Source organism: Eumetopias jubatus, unplaced genomic scaffold (genome assembly GCF_037043125.1).
Source record: "Eumetopias jubatus isolate StellerSeaLion01/CBP00866 unplaced genomic scaffold, mEumJub1_p1.0 scaffold_3, whole genome shotgun sequence".
NCBI classification, from domain to species: domain Eukaryota; kingdom Metazoa; phylum Chordata; class Mammalia; order Carnivora; family Otariidae; genus Eumetopias; species Eumetopias jubatus.
The window spans coordinates 115655327-115675863 of NW_028274809.1; the positions used below are offsets into that span (position 1 = coordinate 115655327).

A 20537-nucleotide genomic window follows, 5' to 3' on the forward strand; every position below is an offset into this window, starting at 1 on the left:
AGATCCTAACACTTGAAGCTTGATAAGCTGGAAGCATCATCGTTCTAACAAACTAGGATCATAGTAGAAAAGCAGGGTCAGAGAAAGAAAAGTTTTGGACAAATGGAATTTTGGGGGGGTCATCAAAACAAGTTGGGGATACTAGCAGCCAACCAGAAATGTTTACTACAACATTCTTGATTTCCCATCTTAAAACACCCTTTGCTGCTCACCCCACCCCCCTTCTCTTCAGTCCACTGCAGTTCCTAGGTCCCCTTCAAAATTAATCAGTGCTGTCAATACCATCAGTTTGACAGAATCGATCACTCTCAGTGAAATATTTCTACTGCTTCACTAGCCTCTTCTCAACCTCCTTTGCTAGACTGCTCTGCATCTGTCTGTCTTCCAAAGCTAGGAGAACTCCAGGGTTCAGTCCTGAATTTGCTTTGAATCTGCCCCTCCCTCCTCGAGCTGTTTCATTCGCTCTGTGGATCTCCATGCATGTAGCTATGGAAAACAGTGAACAAGAGTTTGACAGCAGTTTGGGAGTCCTCACATATAAAGTTGACCAGAGCTTTACCTTGAAAATAATTTATTTTACACTATACTTAACAAATATAACCACACAGTAATTCCTAGAACAAAGTTTTGTTTTAGTGATGATTTTCTGACAAGATGAGCACAATGTGACAGGTCTTCACACTGAACTTTCAAGGTACCATCATAAAAGAGGGTAGTTTTTTTTTTTTTTTTTAAGATTGTATTTATTCATTTGTTAGAGCACAAGCAGGGGGAACAGCAGGCAGAGGGAGAAGCAGACTCCTTGCTGAGCAAGGAGCCTGATGCATGGCTAGATCCTAGGACCCTGAGATCCTGACCTGAGCTAAAGGCAGACACTTAACTGAGCCACCCAGGCATCCCAAGAGAGGGTAGTCTTTACTGCATCAAATTTCCCAAACCTAAGCCTTTGAAGCACCTTGTCATGATACTTGGAAACTGTTTCTTTGCAAATTTTTAATTGGTCTCCGCAATAGGCTAGGTCCTTATTTTCCCTTTGGCTGTAATCTGGAGTTTGCCAACAATACTTGCATGAACAACTTTCCGCTTATACTTAAATGGGAGGAATCCTGGACTCAATGGACAGGGCAGCCTGAAGTTTTCAGAGGGCTCAAGAGGTAAGGGTCTCCTGCCTCCTGGGCTCTCAGGTGACAATCCATAGAAGGGCACCCGGCCCAGGAAGAGTCATCAGAACCTTCCAGGTGGAAGCTCAGGGTCTGCTGGGTGGTCAAGCTGGAGAGGGCGCTTGGAGAGGTCAGCAGCCATGTGATGGAAAGAGATGATCTGAGAGGATAAAACTGACACGAAGTAAAAAGCTGGGAGTAAAAACAAGAAAAACCCACAGCCTGACAGGTGAGTCCCTGTTTCCCACTGAGACCTGCAGTATACAGCTACCCAGACCTGCAGATTCCTTCCTTTTCCTCAAGTTATTTAAGCTGCCATTTGTAGACAACAGTCTTAAAAGCACTGCTGAAATAAATGGTGTGAAAGGCTCTGGGACAGTTGTGAGAGGAGACAGGACCCGGGCAGAGCCAGAATCAGGGGAGAAGCCCAGCTCCAGATGACAGCAATGCCACCTCGCCATGAGATCAGGGTGGCCTTGCCTGAGTAACATTTAAAAATTTTATATTATTTGCCCTGCTTCCTAATATTACTCAGCCATTCTGTCAGATTAGGCAGGGTCAATGTGAAATCAATGAAATAGTAATGATCTCTGAAAACTCTAAGACCGAGGTTAAACTAAATCAAATCTCAATAAAAAGCATATAACAAGGGCGCCAGCTGGCTCAGTCAGTAGAGCAGGCCGCTCTTGTTCTCAGGGTGGTGAGTTCAAGCACCACACTGGGCATGGAGCCTACTTAAAAACAAAAACAACAAACCATGTTATGACACCAGTTTCCATGTTCATCTTTAATATGGGTTGGTTTTTATAAAAGGGGAAGATTAGGGCAATGTGAATAACAAAGTAAGTCCAGCTCTGCTTTCATCTTTAAGTTTCTACAATGGGTGGATCCACTAGAATTTCTGCAAAAAGATACAATTTTTAAAAAAATTTAATCAAGCATAATTAATAGACATCAACAAAACAAATGACAGAATATTATGGCTATATATTTTTACAATCATAAAATAATTGGCTATAGATTCCCAATGATGTCATCCCACGTGCTCGTGTGGGAGTCTGAATTCCAGGGATAACAAGCTCTATATCAAGAGAGGCTGTTAACCTAAGCTGGCAAATGTCAATTAAAAAATGTTTTACTACCCGCCCCCCCAAAAAATTAAAATTTTTTTTTACTACCATACGAATGTTAATTTTTAAATGTTCTCCTTAAATAACACAAATAATTTATTTACAATGGTAACATACCTTCACCAATTTTCTTTGTTGCCAACACCTCGGATGTTCGGTCCTTCGTATCTAGTGAGGAACCCTTTGCTGGGTGGCATGGCTTTCACTGCTACTGGAGTTGCTAGGTTTGAGTTATATTTTGATAAAATCTGAAACAAAACATTCCTTTTTATCAAGTCATTGGAACAATGCAAATTTGGAAGGTCTTATAAAACATTCAAGAAAAGCCAAGGAAAATTTAAAGATAGGGATTATTTGAAACAGTAATTATTTTTTCAGCAGCACAGACAGATGTTCAACAGCAAAGAAAAGATGGAGTTATTAGAAATTGAGTTTGGAGGCTTGATTTCTAAAGCCTTCTAAAAGGTACTCTAAGATTAATAGGAGTAAGCAGCAATGCATCCCTGAGAGCAAATTAAGCCTTTACAAAGTTGTTAGGGAAAATGTATATAGGAAGGAGGCAAGATAACATGCTCAAAAGAAAGATCATCAGCTATTAAAGATTATAAGAGTCTGAAATATCAGCTGTGATTTTTTTCATACATAGGTGATACATTAAATACAAGGTTTCCCCTCTTTCATATAGAAATAAAAAGAGAAGCATCAACCACAGCAAAGTGGAAACTCTAGATAACTCCTATAAAGACGGAATATGCTCACTCCACTTCTTATAATGCCCAGGAAAACAGAAGACAAAGAAAAAAGGGTAACAACTACTTTCTTGATTATCACAGGATGAGTCTGCTCTAATGGCATTTAGGTATTCTTCCAAGTAGTTTCATCCTTCCCACAGCTCTCCACAAGCTGGGTCAGTTGCTAGAATGGTTCTTAACAATTCCACTTGCCTAAGCCATTCTGCCGAGTACTCTAACTTCCATTAAGGGTGGGGGGCATGACTGGTGGTTATTTAGTAGATCTGGCAGTCGGTATATAGATCAGGAGTAGACTAGAGGTAAATGATGATATACTAAAGAATCAGATATGCTAACATTTAAATCAATGTTTCTCAAACTGAGGTCCAAGATGTCTTGGGTTCAAGAAACACTGATCTAAGCTATTCATGATACTGTACACTGGGCAATGTAGGGTAAATGACATTTCTGATTTTGCCAGCCATACCTCCAATGAAAACAATGGTCAACATGGCAATTGCAGTTGAACAATTATTACAAAATATTCTAAGAATACATTTCAGAACGTGTAGTTAAAGGTAATGCAGCATGAGGACATAAAAGTATGATGAAGTCATGAGCTTGTACTCAGCTCAGAAGAGCCTCAGCCAGGTACTCTCAGAAGGGCACAGAATTTAGATTTTCTCAGTACATGAACCAGCCCATTAGCCCAATGAGAAATAAGACAGTTTATATAGTTTTATCAGGTCTTTAATATAAATATCTAACTTTGAAAAGAATGTATCAGAGAAAGAAACAGCCTGGAAAAACAACCTGGAGAATATCTTCTGGAATGGTAGTCACTTCTGGAGGTGTAGGTGTTCTCAACAGATTCTCATAAGAAGAAATTACAGGAGAAGAGGGATCCGCAAAACTCTCAAAACACTTGTCTGAATTTAAAACTAATGACGTACAGTCTTTCATTTCCAAATCACTTGATGAACTATTTGTTTTTGATAATGGGTAATCTGTGGACCCCTATTGAATAAAAAGAAATCATTAAGTTATGATGGCATAAAATACAGTGAACAAAAATTATTAGTCAATTTTAGTTCTGTTGTACAAAAGTGACACAGAAGTAAGCACAAAAATGACCTGTTCTTCTTCAACCGATTACTAAAGAAAATTGAGAAAACAAAGAAATGGCATAGGGAGGACAAGATACCATCCTTTATTACTGATAATGGCTGAGCTACAGCTTAATATGAAAACTAAACGGGCCTGACTGAACCCGATTTAGATGGATTTTACCCACCCAGTTTCAGGCAGCACTAAGCTGGGCCAGGTGAGAGTAACAGCATGGATGAGCACAAGTGTTACCACACGCCCTCACTCTGGAGACCAAGAAAGCCCATCTGACGTAAGTAAGCTTAGCAGGCAATTCATGCTAAACTCACCAATCCAGTAAATCCCCTCATCTCCCTAGGGTCAGAGTTAATAAAGAGGGAGTCACACCAGTACAGGGCCTGCCACACTGGATCACAAGGAGTGGATTAAGTGTAAGAGGCAAGTACTAGCAGGCAATAACCTGAGAGATACTGCAACTGATGCATTTTGTTGGTCTAGAGCTACATTGTCCAATACAGCAGCAACAAGCCACATGGGGCTATTTAATTTTAAATTCATCAAATATTTGAAAGTAAAAAATTAGCTCCACAGATGTATTGTCACATTTTATGACAGCCCAGTCTTCTGCACTGGTTGTCTTAAGTGTTCATAGCGACTTCAAAAAAGGGATGAGGTATGCTTATAGTGAATTTGTTCATTGAGAAATATTTGGAAAAAGCCTAAAACTCATCCTTAAATCTATCACCTGGAGATAATCACATTTTGGTGTGTTTCTATCCATTCTTTTATTCTTTTTCCTTGAAATAAAGTATATTGTGTGTGTTGGTATATCCATACACATGCATGTCATTTTCCATCATTAAATATTTCTTGAAAAACATTCTTTTTATGTTCTTATCTGTTCTTTAAAACATATACTTTAGTGTATTTCACTTCTCCACTACCACTTTGACATTCAGATTTTTCCCATTCTTTGCTCTTATAAATAATGCTGTTCCTTCTTCTATGACTTCCTTGTTATAATTCTTTGTGCCAATGTGCCTTAAAATAAATTCTGAGATATGGTTAAAGGGTATGAAAAAATTTTAAAGCTTTTGCTATATGCTGCTAAATTCCCCTCCAGAAATATGTAAAAATACTTTTAAAGCCTGCATTAATCTAAGTGGGTTTTTTAACTGATGTGTAGTTGACATACAATAGTCTAAGTTTTTAAAACAGACTGAGGCTAGAAATAGTAGGTATACGAGTCATCAGGAAAAAGATTAGAGCTTTCAATGTTATGGAAACATACCAAAGCTGTACTGTTCTTTGTAGAAGGAATTTTCAAACCAGGAGTGCAGAATGTAGGTGCCAAGGGAGAATCCGTATAGTCAGCATCTAAAAGACACAAGCAATGGCATGAAAATACACATTTGAAAATCAAGTTGAAATAAGCAACTTATTTCAACTTTTAGGTTATAATCATAGTCAATATAATTTGTGCACTTTATTTTTAATAACTTAAGAAATAGCTATCATGTGTGCTTGACATGTGTGCTTGACAGGAAGAAAAAAAACTGTATTTGCTTATCTAGTTATCATTGGCACTAATAAAAGCTCAGCAAGGCTGCAAGGTATAAGGGCAATATATAAAATAAATATAAATATAAATAAAATATAAATAGTTCTAGCAAAAGAGCAACAAACAATTAAAAACATAATTTGAGAAAAGATATTTTTGGGGGCACCTGGGTGGTTCAGTCAGTTAAGCATCTGCGTTCAATTCAGGTCATGATCCCAGGATTCCTGGGGTCCTGGGATCAAGCCCCGCGTTAGGCTCCCTGCTCAGTGGAGAGCTTGCTTCTCTCTCTCCCTCTGTTCCTCCCCCCTGCTTGTATGCTCGCTCCCACTCTCTCTCAAATAAATAAAATCTTTAAAAAAAAAAAGATACATTTTTACAACAGCAACAAAGACAAAAAGACACCTACATGTAAATCTATTAAAATCCGTAAGATCTTTATGGAGAAAATAAAATTTCTGAAGAAGAAACAGGAGGAGGAAGAGGGCAAGGAGGTCACCTACCTTCTAAGACATTAGCATTTATTCTAAAGCCGTAATTGACTATCAGATCCCAGAAACAGAATCATGGCTATACAGACATTTAATACCTCTAACACATAGTATCATGAAAGCAATCTTAAAAAAAAATCAAAGAGGGGTGCCTGGGTGGCTCAGTCGGTTAAGCTGCTGACCCTTGGTTTTGGCTCAGGTCATGATCTCATGGGTCGTGAGATCAAGCCCCATATCGGGCTCTGCACTCAGTGGGGAGTCAGCTTGAGAGTCTCTCCCCCTGCCCCTCCCCCCTGCTCACTCTCTCTCTAAAATAAATGAATAAACCTTTAAAAAAATCAAAGAGAAAAAGTGTTAGAAAAATGAGAAGACTAGCAAAATTTTATGAAGTCTAAAAATCAAGTGCTGGTAAAGATGGAGTAACAGAGGGTGCCGGGGGGGGCTGTCGTTGGGCGTCTGCCTTCAGCTCAGGTCATGATCCCGGAGTCCTGGGATTGAACCCCGCATCGGGCTCCCTGCTCGGTGGGAAGCCTGCTTCTCCCTCTCCCACTCCCCCTGCTTGTGTTCTCTCTCTCGCTGTGTCTCTCTCTGTCACATAAATAAATAAAATCTTAAAAAAAAAAAGATGGGGCGCCTGGGTGGCTCAGTGGGTTAAGCGACTGCCTTCAGCTCAGGTCATGATCCTGGAGTCCCGGGATCGAGTCCCGCATCGGGCTCCCTGCTCAGTGGGGAGTCTGTTTCTCCCTCTGACCCTCCCCCTTCTCATGCTCTCTCTCATTCTCTCTCTCAAATAAATAAATAAAATCTTAAAAAAAAATGGAGAAACAGAAATGTAAACACTGCTGGTGAGAATCAGGACAACAACCCTCAAGTGACAAGTCAGCATTTTCTAGAATACAGGAAGATGTGCATCCCCTCTGATCTAGTAACTCCACTCCTAGATGTGAGTAACACGTGTACAAGGAACAATTTCATCAGAGCACTGCCTGTAATAGTAAAAAACAACTACTCCTTAATAAGCAAGTAAATAAATAAAATATGGCTTATTCATACAATGCTTAACAATTAAAATGGATGAACTGGATTTACACGAATTGAATGAAAAAAGCAAGTGGCAGAAGAATACAAATTGGATGTTGCAACTTAAATGAAATTTTCAAACAACACAAGTCTAGAATCATCATCACTTTAGGGGAGGAAGGGAAGGAGAACAACAGAGTGGGGATTCAGCTTTGGTATAACAGGAAGAGAAGGAGCTGGAGCAGATTCAGTCAGATGCTAACATCTACTTAATCTGAAACTCCCACGTAGGCGCCCAAACACCTGGGGTTCCAGGACTAGAACAGATGGAGTTAGGGGCACAGGCCCCAGCCGCAGGGCGCTGAATGGAGCACTCTGCAGCAAGCCGAGAGCCTGCAAGAGCAGTGAGGTGTGTGAAGCAGAAACTGGAAAACACCTGCCCACTGGCGCCGGCTCCAGGTGAACAGAATGAAGTCAGCTAGGCTAAGGGTTAAGGGTTAAGTCTTCGGAAAAAACTGATAATCAGAGTATCAACCCCACGCAGCACAGCGTTGTGGGTTCTGAGTTCACCCTATGAGTCCAGCTGCAGGCCTCCTGAGTCAAGCAGTTCACCTAAAAACCTCTGTGCAACTGGTAAACCGTGGGGCCTTGGCTGGGGTGAGCATGAAACAGCTCCATAGGACAACCCATGGCTCCCAGAACTTCCACTGAAAACAGTGTCATCTGGAGAGGAGTTCACAGTTAAAAATCGAAAGCCTGTGAGGAAATGCACCTCCAAGAAAAAGAATCAGAGCAATAAACAAAAGTATCCACACCTTAAACGGTCTTCCAGATACGTATGTTTAAAATGTTCAAAGAGATAAAGGAAGGCACAGAAATCATGAGGCAAGGGAACAGTATTATGGAAGAAAAAAGAACAGTCACATTTGAAAGAAAAATGTAGTCACCAGAGTAAAACTTCAATAGATTAAAATAGTAATTTAGACTCAGGGTAAGAGAAAAATAGCAAAGTAGAAAAAAGTTCTAACTAAAGCATGAGGTAGCATAGAGAAAAGGAAGGGAAATATCAAAAGGAATTTAACAAACCAAGGAGACTGAAGGATAACATTCTAAAATACAGGAACTCCAGGAGAAAAAAATTGAAGAATTAGGGAAGACGTAATTTTGTTAAAGAAATAATCTCAGAGTATTTTCCAAAATTGATGACATGGGTCCTTAGTTTGAAAATCATACCAAATTCTTGGGGCGCCTGGGTGGCTCAGTTGGTTAAACCGCTGCCTTCAGCTCAGGTCATGATCCCAGGGTCCTGGGATCGAGCCCCACATCGGGCTCCCTGCTCATGCAGGAAGCCTGCTTCTCCCTCTGCCTGCCGCTCCCCCTGCTTGTGCTCTCTCCCTCTCTCTCTCTCTCTCTCTCTCTCTGTGTCAAATAAATAAATAAAATCTTTAAAAAAAAGAAAGAAAGAAAGAAAGAAAATCATATCAAATTCTAAACATAATAAATAAAAACAAATAAACATATTTTAAAATTACAGAGAAATGTAAAATATCAAAGACAATGACAAAAATCTTGGGGGGCGGGGAGATGGGTTAGTCCAGTGATGGGTATTAAGGAGAGCGCATACTGCATGCAGCACTGGGTATTATATGAAACAATAAATCGTAGATCACCACATCAAAAACTAATGATGTATTGTATGGTGACTAACATAACATAATAAAATTAAATTAAAACAAACAAACAAACAAAAAAAAACCCTTACTGACTACCGGGAAGAAAAGACCAAAAATCTACAAACTAAATCGAATTAGACCCACAGCACTCTGCTTATCAGCAATGGACACCAGATGACAATGAAATAATTTCTTTATAAAATACTGAAGAAAGTCAACTGTCAATCTATTGTCTATATCCAGTTAAATTATTGTTCAAAAATGAATGAGAAGGAAAAAAAGATGTCTTCAGACACAAAACCAGAGATGACTTCTCACAGACTAGAAATAACATCTCTGAAAGAACTGCTGAAGGATGTGCTTTAACAAGAAGAAAACTAAACCCAGAAAGAATGAGTGGGATATAAGAAGCAACAGTAAATAAAGAAAATGGTAAACAAGTTACTAAATTTTCCCAAGTATGGACTGCAATAATGGTACTTTTGTGGTGCAAGAATAGGGTCAAGCTAAAATACAACAGAAACTCTCTTAACAAGCCTCCACTTAACCAAAGTACTAGTGGATAAGCCTGAGCTTGCCACTCCCTCCATAAGATACACTGCCTGTGGTACACTGAAGGCTTTCAGTCAGGAAGCTATTCTTTAAAAACTCCATCCCACTTTAGAAGTTATACAGATATTCTCCTCCTTCATCATTTTCTAAAAAGTTTATGCTCCCTTGGGAATTAACTCTGGGTATATACGAGGTGATGGTCCACTCTCTCCCTCTCTTTGGTACAGACAGGCTCTTTCTTTCCTACAAGCTGAGCTCTAAGTTTACTAGAAGTCATTTGTATTTTTTCACTTCTGTTTATGGGCGCCTGGGTGGCTCAGATGGTTAAGCATCTGCCTTCAGCTCGGGTCATGATCCCAGGGTCCTGGGATCGGGTCCCGCATCGGGCTCCCTGCTCCTTGGGAGCCTGCTTCTCCCTCTGCTTCTCTCTCTCTCTCTCCCTCTGTCTCTCATGAATAAATAAATAAAATCTTTAAAAAAAAAAAGTACTTGATAATTTAGGAACATAATTTAATAGTATATGTCAGTGAAATTAGTACAAAAAGAGAATTTTTTTGAAAATATGTTCATAAACTTGGAAAGACCTGATAAAGACAAGTTACTTCAAAAAATATGCCAATAAATTTGATATAGATTAGACAACTGTAAATAATTAATCAAAAAAAATCACAGGGCGCCTGGGTGGCTCAGATGGTGAAGCGTCTGCCTTCGGCTCAGGTCATGATCCCAGAGTCCTGGGGTTGGGTCCCGCATCAGGCTCCCTGCTCCTTGGGAGCCTGCTTCTCCCTCTGCCTCTCTCTCTCTCTCTGTCTCTCATGAATAAATAAATAAAATCTTTAAAAAAATATTTAAAAAAAAATCACAATCTCTAGAATATTTTATATTTTTGTGAAAACTAATATTTTCATGTTTGGTGGGACAAATATAAAAATACTACATGAAAATTTTCTTTAAGTTCTTGTAGTATTTTAAAAAAACAGAATTTGAAATGGTAGCTAATGTATTCTGAGTATGGTTTATGTAAGAAAAATAATGTCGAATTCTAATCAATAGCTGATGCTATATTTTAAAAAGGTACTACTGGGGGCACCTGGATGGCAGAGTCACTTAAGCATCAGACTCTTGGTTTTGGCTCCAGTCATAATCTTGGGAGCGTGATCTCAGGGTTGTGAGATCAAGCCCCGAATCTGGCTCTGAACTCTGCTGCTCAGAGTCTACTTAAGAAAGAAAGAAAGTTTCTTTCTCCCTCTTCCATTGCCCCTCCCCCTCTAAAATAAATAAATCTTTAAAAAAAAAAAAAGGTACTTATTGGCTCTGTATCAAGTTTGGTGACTGAATATTTATGTTTTACGTTAAAATGCTAAAAACAACAAGCTGACAGATATTGACTATAATCAGAAAAAATATGAAAAACATACCAGAGTTATATCTTTCTCTAGTATGAAATCATGCTGCACCTGGATGGGATGGTACTTTCTATAATCCAATGTTATGAACTGAAAAGATGCAGGGGGGCTATGAGAATGTCTAAGATGACAGAACCATTTTTGTACAAAGATAATCTAGAAAGAGAATAGCTGAGAAGTAATGTGATTTTTACACTTACCATTTTTTTTCAACTGCTGGAGGCCAGGAGTGGTAAAGAAATTATCACTGGTCATTGGTTCTGGTTCTATGGCCTCTTCACTGGTGTAATTCATAGGGAAATTATAAGATTAAAAAAGTTAATATTGAACCTCTAGGAAAAAAATTCAATCTTACTATATATCATCAAGTCTGGACATTCAGTTCTGTTTTATGGAACAGAAGTCCCATGGAACTAATCTTTTTTTTTTAATTAATGTATATCCATGGCTCAAAAAAGGTTATACACTACTTTGTATTGACAGGTGTGACTTAGAAGCAGGTTAAGAAACTCTGACTTAAGGGTAAGCCATACGCTTAACTCATTAGTTCAAATATAGGAATTATATAGCTCATGGTTTCAAAACCATCAAGATAGCTTCATTATTAAGTGAGATATCCATAGTTTATCATGTTAATGAAGTAGTCTATTTCGAGTTTGACCAAGCATTTTAAATGATGAACGAGTGTCAAATTTTATCAAATTCCTTACTGGTATCTATTGAGATTATCCTTTCTTTTATAAAGTCATTAAAAGAATGTATTTTATGAGTCTCCAAGTATTAAACCATCTTTGCATTCCTAGGATAAGCTTAACTTGAAAGTTGTCCACCGTACTTTTAATATTCTGTTAAATTCAACTTTGTATTTTAACTGGGATTTTACATCCATGTTCATAAATTAGATCGGCTGTAGTTTCCTTCTGTGTACTGTCAATGTTTGTATCAAGGGTATGTCAATCTCATAAACTAAACTACAGCGTTTTTCTGTCTTATTCTACTATTAGAAAAAGAACTTTTTTTAGTCTATGCTCCAATAAAACTTTATTTACCAAAAATAGGCAGCAGGCTGGATTTGGCCTATGGCAGTAGTTTATAGACCCCTGATAATGACAGTTCTTTTTAAAGGTCATTATTTTCATAGCATCTCATTCTTAAGGCAATTTATAACTTTGTTATCCATTATCCTCCATTGACTCTGTGTGGTAAGCCAGATGGTATGATTATACACATTTTACTAGTGAGGAAATGGAAAAGAGGTTTTATGAATCTGAAGAGTCCAGGTGAGGTGCTGGGACCCACAATACAATTGTGTATACAGGTTTTCTACTTCAAGCTGATTTTAATAACTTTGTGTATTATTTTCAAAAAATTTTCATTTATCTGAACTTTCCAAATTTCCCAATACTATGCCCTATCATATTTCTAATAGCTTTAAAAATAATAAATATAGCCTTTTGTTCCTAATTTTGTCATTTGCATTTACGTTTAAGTAAGAACCAGTTCTTAGATTTATCAACTCTACTCTCCTAAAAATCTTTTATAATGACATTTTATTTTATCTTTGGTGTTTACTCCCTTCTCTTTGTCCCACAATTGTGGGTTTTTACTTGACTCCTTAAGTTGAATGTTTATTTGCCTTCTTTAATAATTACAGTTCTTAAAGATATGGATTTATCTTTAGCTCTTGCTTGGCTGCTTTAATATAGGGTATTTTCATTTTCATTATAACTCTTTAAGTATCACTTCCACACTATTCACTGCACAAAAACTGGTCACTGAGCTCCCAATTCATATTAATATACCTACACCCAAGAACACCTCTACTGGGACCTCTAAATCAACATGGAAGCGCATTCACCTTTAACCCAAGCTGCAGGTTTTCCTGTCTTCATTGTTTTCCCATGCATCATTACAGGTAACAAAACAGAAGTCTTTGATTTATCCTGGATCCCCAAGTCTTGTCTCCCCACATCTCCATGCAAAATCATTCACAGGTTCTTACCGACTCTACCCTTTCTCTATCCCACCAAACACCAAACTCTATCAGGCCTGTCTTACTCCTACAGCATCTAACCAGAAATCCAAGAGCTCACACTTTATTCACGGAATTGCTGATTCAGGGAAGTTTGAAATGTGAAGTATCTGAAAACCATTCGAAGGAAAGTTACGGTCTGAAATGTCTTATCTCTTCTAGGAAAAATCAATACATACAAAACATTTAGAAAGTTAGATAAAATGTGCCTTTTATGAAAGTGGCTTACCATTTATTCTCCTTCATATTTTTAAGTCCCATTGTGTAATCTTCATTTAAACATGCAGTATAGTCAGAGATACCGAAGTGTTCTAATTTAGGAGTTACACACTCAAAATCATCCATCTTTAGAGCACATTTTGGAGTTTTTAGTACTTTAACTAGTGACTGTTTAGAAGATGGAGTTAAATTTTTTGGCTCTTCTTCATGGTTGTTTACTGCCTGTGGAGGGTTTGCTGGAACTTGGGATATCATGTATCGCTCAAGTCCAAAATCGGAAAGTTGTGGACTCCGTGGAGACTTCTCAGAACCAGAACTGCTCGGAACAGCAGGATCAGACAGACTGTCCTTCATATCAGGCATTTGAAAATTTTCATGCTTAGTGGACTCTGATTCAGAGTCAATGATTTCTTGTTCATCCACTGTGAGGAAGAACCAAGGAGGTCATATTTTGGTCAAACATCAAACCACAAAATCTCATGTACTAAAACCATACAAAACAGCTCCATCTGAAATGTCCCAAATCAGCAAAAGTCCTGATTCCCTCCTCAGTCTCTAAAGTTTTATTTCAATTGTCCCTTTACGAAATTCCTGACATGTACCTCTTGTGTAGCCATATCCCATTTTGATGACACATTTAAGAACTTAAATGTTAAAAGATGAAAAATCAATGCAAATAAAAGTCAAATATCCTTACTTCCTCAGTTACTGTGATTTACCCATCTCTCTTAATAGATTGTAGAATGATTTTACCCTTTTATGACATTAAGCACAGGGTGGAATTAACTATGATCTAGACTTAACACAAAGTATAATATTATTTTAGATTTTTCATTTGCAGATGCCTAAGTTAAAAAGGAAAGACTGTTACACCAAGATAAATTCTTATCCTCAGTCTGGAACACCTGTATCAAAAGCCTGGTTGAGGAAAATAACAGGAGAGCATTAGAAAGACCTATAGTTTCTCAACCCTGAGTAGGTTATATCTGGCTCCAGACCCCATATGCCTAACCACCACACTGAGCATTTCAGACTAAATAATTGAATAACAACTATGCTTTTCCCCACAATCTTTTGCCATTTCCTGCATACATTAATGGTTAATGAATTTGGTGTGGGACCCAAGTTGCAGTTAAAAGGTCCGGGACAGCACTATGATGCCAACAAAGAGTTTAAGAAGGAGAAATACTAGCTTTTAGTGCGAGACAACAGAAAGTCAAAGAGGATAACCAGAAAGAAGACATTTGGATTTGGCCAGGATCTGGGCAGAGATTAGCTTAATAAATGACAGGGCTTCAGTGAGATAACAAGGTATGGAGAATGGAGGGGTGCCTGGGTGGCTCAGTTGTTAAGCGTCTGCCTTCAGCTCAGGTCATGATCCCAGGGTCCTGGGTCCTGCATCGGGTTCCCTGCTCAGCAGGAAGCCTACTTCTCCCTCTCCTACTCCGTTTGTGTTCCCTCTCTCGCTATTATCTGTCAAATAAATAAATAAAATCTTTATAAAAGGTATGGAGAATGGAATGGGTGTAAGAAAATGCAGAAGGACAGATGTAAAATGTGTAGCATGCAGTGGAGAAGAAAAATGAACCAGTAATTAGAAAGGGTACCAGAAAGGAAGAGAAAATGGAAAGGGTCGGATGAAGGAAGACAAATGAAAATGTGTTTAGAACTTCCCCTTGGAACAAGCATTTGAATGTTTCTCCATTTAATTTTCGTATTAACTGTTTCAAGCATGATATATCTTAAGATATTTTTCCCTTGTTTTTATAGATAAAGGTACCAAACAACATTTTGGAAAACACTCAGCTGATTAAAATTTAAAGAGCCAGGACTTGGGAACCCACATCCTTTGATTCCAAACACTACCATTTGTTTAAGAATAAGGAGGGAGGGAGTTAATACAAAGATCTGTTTTAGATGACCTTGAATAGATACCATTTGGTTGCCAAATTGGAAATACGAATCGTAACAATTGCACATATTGAAAGAAATGGGAAAAAGTTTCTCCAAAATTTGTTTGTTGCATTCTTTTTAAGAAGAAATATTTGTACTTCTCTTGTTATGAACTGGAATATATTTTTGTAAGTCTGATAAAGACCTTTTTTGTTTCTCTTCGCTTCATCTTTTAAAGGAAGGTCTATAGTTAAAATGGGGCTATCAGACATTGGTACAGATCCCTGCCAAAATCTTCTGGATCCAAAGGAATAGGAAAGGGATAAATTTAGGCTGTACATTTCCTGGGCCAGCTAAGAGCTCCAACAGATCGGAGGAAGTGAAGAGGAGCACATGTTTTCTTTAAAGGTAGTATTTTCTTTGTTTTGACTGGCAACAGGAAATGAATTAGGATAGGGTACTATTTTTGCATACATGATAAACCAGGACGTGTTAAATATGGAGTATGTACCATACAAAGAAAAAAAAAAGGTACAGACTTTGGTTTCATGGCTTTTGGCCCTTGGAAGAGCTGCTGATTCATTGAGTTCTGTTTAGGCATTGTGCTTTCTGTTAATTTGGAGAAATGTTATAAAGGCTACCAAAAATCTATTCTTGTATTTATCACAAGGCTGTCACTGATGAGATTAATAAAATCATCACCATATCACCGCCTCATAGGGAGGTATTATCATTCCCATTTTGCAAGTGAGGAAAAAGCAATTCAGAGAAATTATCCAAAGTCATGCACATGTAGTAACTGGTGGAGCCAGTACTTGAATCCATAGCTTGTTCACAATAAAGTCAACTGAATTCTTTCCATAGTACCATGCAGACTGTTTAATTTACCCTCCACACATATCCTCAATATACATTTGCTGAATTTAATTAATGGTTTACTTATGTACAAAGATCATTCTCTTCACAGAAACAAAGACAATGAAGCATACTGAAATTAGTCACTCACAGGTATGGGCCTAACTATAGTTAACACTGGGTGATTAAGCCAGGTACTGTTCTAAACAAATTTTATCTCATTCAATCCTTCTATCACCTCAGAGGTAGATACAAACATCTCCACTTTACAGATGAGACATTGAAGTACAATGTTAAGTAACTGGTCAAAGATAATACAGCTAATAAATGGTGTAATTAGAGATTTGCATTCAGATAGTCTGGCTCTAAATTCTAAACCACCATGCTATACTAACCTTCATTAAAACTGTAGAACTTAAAAAGGCCTTTATCAATTTATAATGCCCCAAATTTCTCATTCTACAGTAAGAGAAAATTGAGAAGAAGAAAAAGGAAATAGCATGCTTTAAGATTAATCTCTCAGCTATTTAGTGGCAGAGCAGACTAGAAACCAACTATCCTAAAATCATGTAGATTTAGATCTTGTGGAGAGCAAGGACTGTCTTTGTTTTACACCACCAATCAGCACCGCATCTAGCACAGTGTTTGATGAATAAATGATGATCACGCATGACAGTCACATAATGGCAGAGCCAGACCAGAAACCATGGCCAAGCCCAGAGTAGTCATATTTAATCATGCTGCCTTCCTTTTTTAATACTAAAACAAATACTGTAAAATACAAGTTGTTCACACCTGAATCTTTCTTGGCACGTGGATTATATCCATACTTCTGGAAAAACTCTCTTATTTTCATGATATCCACTGAATTTTTTTTCATCAGTAATTTTGTTGCCTTTATGAAACCAATGCTTTCTTGACTTTCCAAACTTGCTTGATCAAGAAGAATACTGACATCATCCTTTTATAAGGAAAAAAAGTACATTATAATATATCTTTTGACTAAATCTATTTAGATTTTAAAAATTATGACACAAAGATGATATATTAATATTGTAGAAGTGATACCTTTAGAGTCTGGACTTCTGAATGAAGGTCATATAAAATTCTCATTGGGTAATCTTCCCAGTCTTCAATATGAATAGAGAAAGGAAAAAGTGCAATAAGGAGAAGGAGGAAAAAGAACAGAAAATATAATTTAGTGTTGTTTCTTAGAATTATAAAATCCTTGTCAATATTTATTCAGAATTTATTTCTTGTCAATTACAAAAAAAATTTATGAAATTATAACATACATACAGAAAAGTACAAAAGTCATAAGTATATAGCTTCTTGCACTTTGAAAGTGAACATACCCTACATGATCAATACTCAGATCAAGAAGGAAAGAAGGGAAGGGAGGGAGAAGGAGAAAATGTAATCTGACTTAACAATTTTTTTATGGTAAGCACCTTCTGGTTCCTAGTTTTAAAATCTTTGCCAATGACAACACTTACATTTTCTTCTAAGTGCTTTACTGTTTGCCTTGTGCATTTAGAGCTACAATCTACCTGGAATTGATTTTTTTATATGGCAGGAGGTAAGGATCAAGATCCATTCTTATTTTCCATATGAGTGTCCAACTGACCTGGCACCATTTATTGAACCTTCACATGACCTTCACTCATCGTACTGTCACTTTCCTTACTATCAGTTGCAATATGTATAATATACATCATGTAAAAGCAGTTTTTTAAATAATATTTTTCTTTCTAAAACATGCCTCCTTTGAAGATCTCCTTTCACTTGTTAAAAGCTGACCAATTTTCATTTGGGAGGTGCAAGTCAACAAAACAGTGATAGTTCATACCCACTAGAATGACTATATTCAAAAAGACAAATAATAAATGATGAGGATGTGGAGAAACTACAACCTTCATTCATTGCTGGTAGAAATGTACAATGGTGCATCCACTTTGGAAAACAATTTGGCAGCTCTTCAAAAAGTTAAAAATAGGGTTATCATATGACCCAGAAATTCTAAGAGCATACCAAAGAGAACTGAAAACATTATGTTCATCCAAAAACTCACCCACAGATGTTTACATACATTCATAATGACTAAAAAGTGGAAACAACCCAAATGTTCATCAACTGATGAATAAACACAATGTGGTATATCCATACAGTGGAATATTATTCAGCAATAAAATGGAATGAAGTACTGATACATGCTTATGATATGAATGAACCTAGCAACATTATGCTAAAATAAGTCGATCACAAAAGCCTACAAATTGTATGATTCGTTTTATCTGAAATATCCAGAATAGGCAAATTTATACAGATGAAAATAGATTAGTGGCTGCATAAGGCTAGTGTGGTAGTTGGGGGTGGGATTATGGGGAGTGGATGTTAACAGTCACGAGGGTTTCTTTTGAGGGTGATGAAAACCTAAACTTACTATAATGGTTGCACAACTCTGTGAATTTATCAAAAACCATTGAATTGTAGCCTTTATTCCTTTAAAGATTTATTTATTTATTTGAGAGAGAGCATGCACACACAGGGGCAAGGAGCAGAGGGAGAGAGAGAATCCCCAGCAGACTCCCTGCTGATTCATCACTGTAATCATAAAAGGTGAGATTTTTTGGTGATCATTTTCTCTATCACAATTCCATATTTTCTGTAATACATATTGGCTGCAAATGAAGAAAATGAAAAATTTGTGTAAACAGTTAATATGCTGGTAAGAAGGTAAATTAGCACAAGCTTCATGGAAAGCAATTCAGCTATACATCAAGAACCCAAAGAGGCACCTAGTTGGCTCAGTCTCTTGACTATATGACTCTTGATCTCAGGGTCATGAGTTCAAGCCCCACATTAGGCCTAGAGCTCACAAAAAAAGAAAAAAAAGAGAGAGAGAAGACAAACACAAAATAATAAAATACTAATAGTGGTGTCTTTGAATGGTTGAGTTATAGGAAATATTTGTTTTCCTCTTTCTACTTTTTCGTACCTCAGATTTTTTGCCATGTACATGTATTGTTTTACAATGAAAAGAATAAACCTTTTTAAATAGCTGGAACACTATTCATAATATAACTAAACTAAAGGAGGCTGTGTCTACGGGGCACCATATTTTAAGGCAAATTACAATTATGACACAAAATAATCTCAAAATTTGAACTACTCTTGAAACAATTTTTTTTTAAAGATTTTATCTATTCATCTGAGACACAGAGATACAGAGAGAGAGAGAGCACGAGCAGGGAGAGAGGCAGAGGGAGAGGGAGAAGCAGTCTCCCCTCTGAGCCAGGAGCCCGATGTGGGGCTTGATCCCAGGACCCTGGGATCATGACCTGAGCCGAAGGCAGACGCTCAACCATCTGAGCCACCCAGGCGCCCCTTGAAACAATTTTTTAAAAAATTTCTAATATAAAGATTAGTGGTGACGAATTCTGCTATGTTTATTTTTTTAAAGAGCAGTATTCAGGGGTGCCTGGCTGGCTCAGTCGCAAGAGCAGGCAACTCTCGGTCTCTGTGTTGTGAGTTCGAGCCCCACATTGGGTATAGAGATTACTTAAAAAAAAAAAAAGAAGAAGAAGAAAGAAAGAAAAAAGCAAGTAAGCAAGCAAGCAGTACTGAGTACCAGTGTTTGTGTTGGCAATACTGTTTGCTGGGAAAATCAGGCATTTCCTGCAACTGTGGACCATTTGGGTGAGACAAAGTCACTATGCATGTAAAGAACCCTGCTGCATTTTTTTTTTAAGATTTTATTTATTTATTTGACAGAGAGAGACACAGCGAGAGAGGGAACACAAGCAGGGAGAGTGGGAGAGGGAGAAGCAGGGTTCCCGCAGAGCAGGGAGCCCGATGCGGGGCTCGATCCCAGGACCCTGGGATCATGACCTGGGCCGAAGGCAGACGCTTAACGACTGAGCCACCCAGGCGCCCCAACCCTGCTGCATTTTGTTTAAGTTTAATTATATTGTATTTTTATTGATAAATACCCATTATATGTGACTTGAAAGCATATTATGTATAAATTATTGTATGCATTATGAGTTCAATCTGTCAATTTACATTCTTATTCTATGCTGTTTCTCTTTGCAACACAGTAATAGAGCTATTTCATTATTTGAAGAGAGCAAATGTGGTCGTACACAGAACTGAAAACAGCCACAACATACTTGAGGGGTCATAAGAATAATGAAATAGGTGGCACTTGTCACTTCGGGACTGCTAACGACAAACAGCCAGCACTTTGATAGGTGTACCACCCCCATTCCGTATCTCGAAGCACTCCTCACCACTGTAGACAAATAACCTTTCTTCAAGTGTGTGGTTTTTACTTGTTAAAACAAGTAAAACAAGCTTCTGACAAGCCTCACTCCTGGCTGGCTGAGGGCGGCCGGGCGGGTCGTAGCGGCCGCGATCCGCCACAACGCCCGCCCGCTTCACTCACCGCTCTCCTCTCCGTCCAGCGCTAGCTGCAGCCGAGCCGTCTCGCTGTCTAGGGTGATGGCCAGAGACCGTAGCTTTGCGTGGAAGCTTCGGATCAGATCCATGGGTAAGGGCTCCTCCGCAATACACTAGACGCAAGGAGATTCCACTGCTCCAGCTACGCCCGCCACTAGTTTGAATCTCTGCGCCAGAAGCGTCCCTGGCTCCGCGGCGTCGCACAAGTCCTCTCTCGCGAGAACTGAAGTCTCGCGGGAAGAGGCAAGG

The 20537-nt window shown here is 38.2% G+C and overlaps 1 protein-coding gene across 1 annotated transcript; it reads right to left on the reverse strand.

Moving 5' to 3' along the window:
* Positions 1 to 1907: 1907 nt before the first annotated feature.
* On the reverse strand, positions 1908 to 20518 carry SKA3 (spindle and kinetochore associated complex subunit 3). The gene is made up of 9 exons (XM_028107913.2): positions 20275 to 20518; positions 16896 to 16957; positions 16623 to 16788; positions 13090 to 13501; positions 11029 to 11108; positions 5420 to 5505; positions 3835 to 4038; positions 2408 to 2538; positions 1908 to 2061 (listed from the first exon to the last, which is right to left on the reverse strand). Exons 1-8 carry the CDS (start codon positions 20375 to 20377, stop codon positions 2410 to 2412), a joined length of 1242 nt encoding a protein of 413 aa, XP_027963714.1. The 5' UTR covers positions 20378 to 20518; the 3' UTR covers positions 1908 to 2061; positions 2408 to 2409.
* Positions 20519 to 20537: the final 19 nt, after the last annotated feature.

Excerpts from the sequence above, each read along its gene's own strand:
- SKA3 (XM_028107913.2), bottom strand. The coding sequence starts at position 20,377 with ATGGATCTGATCCGAAGCTTCCACGCAAAGCTACGGTCTCTGGCCATC. Across the intron at positions 13,502-16,622 it reads ACGTGCCAAGAAAGATTCAG|TGGATGAACAAGAAATCATT; the intron begins GTGTGAACAACT and ends TCTTCCTCACAG. Across the intron at positions 5,506-11,028 it reads CCAGCAGTTGAAAAAAAATG|ATGCTGACTATACGGATTCT; the intron begins GTAAGTGTAAAA and ends TGTGTCTTTTAG.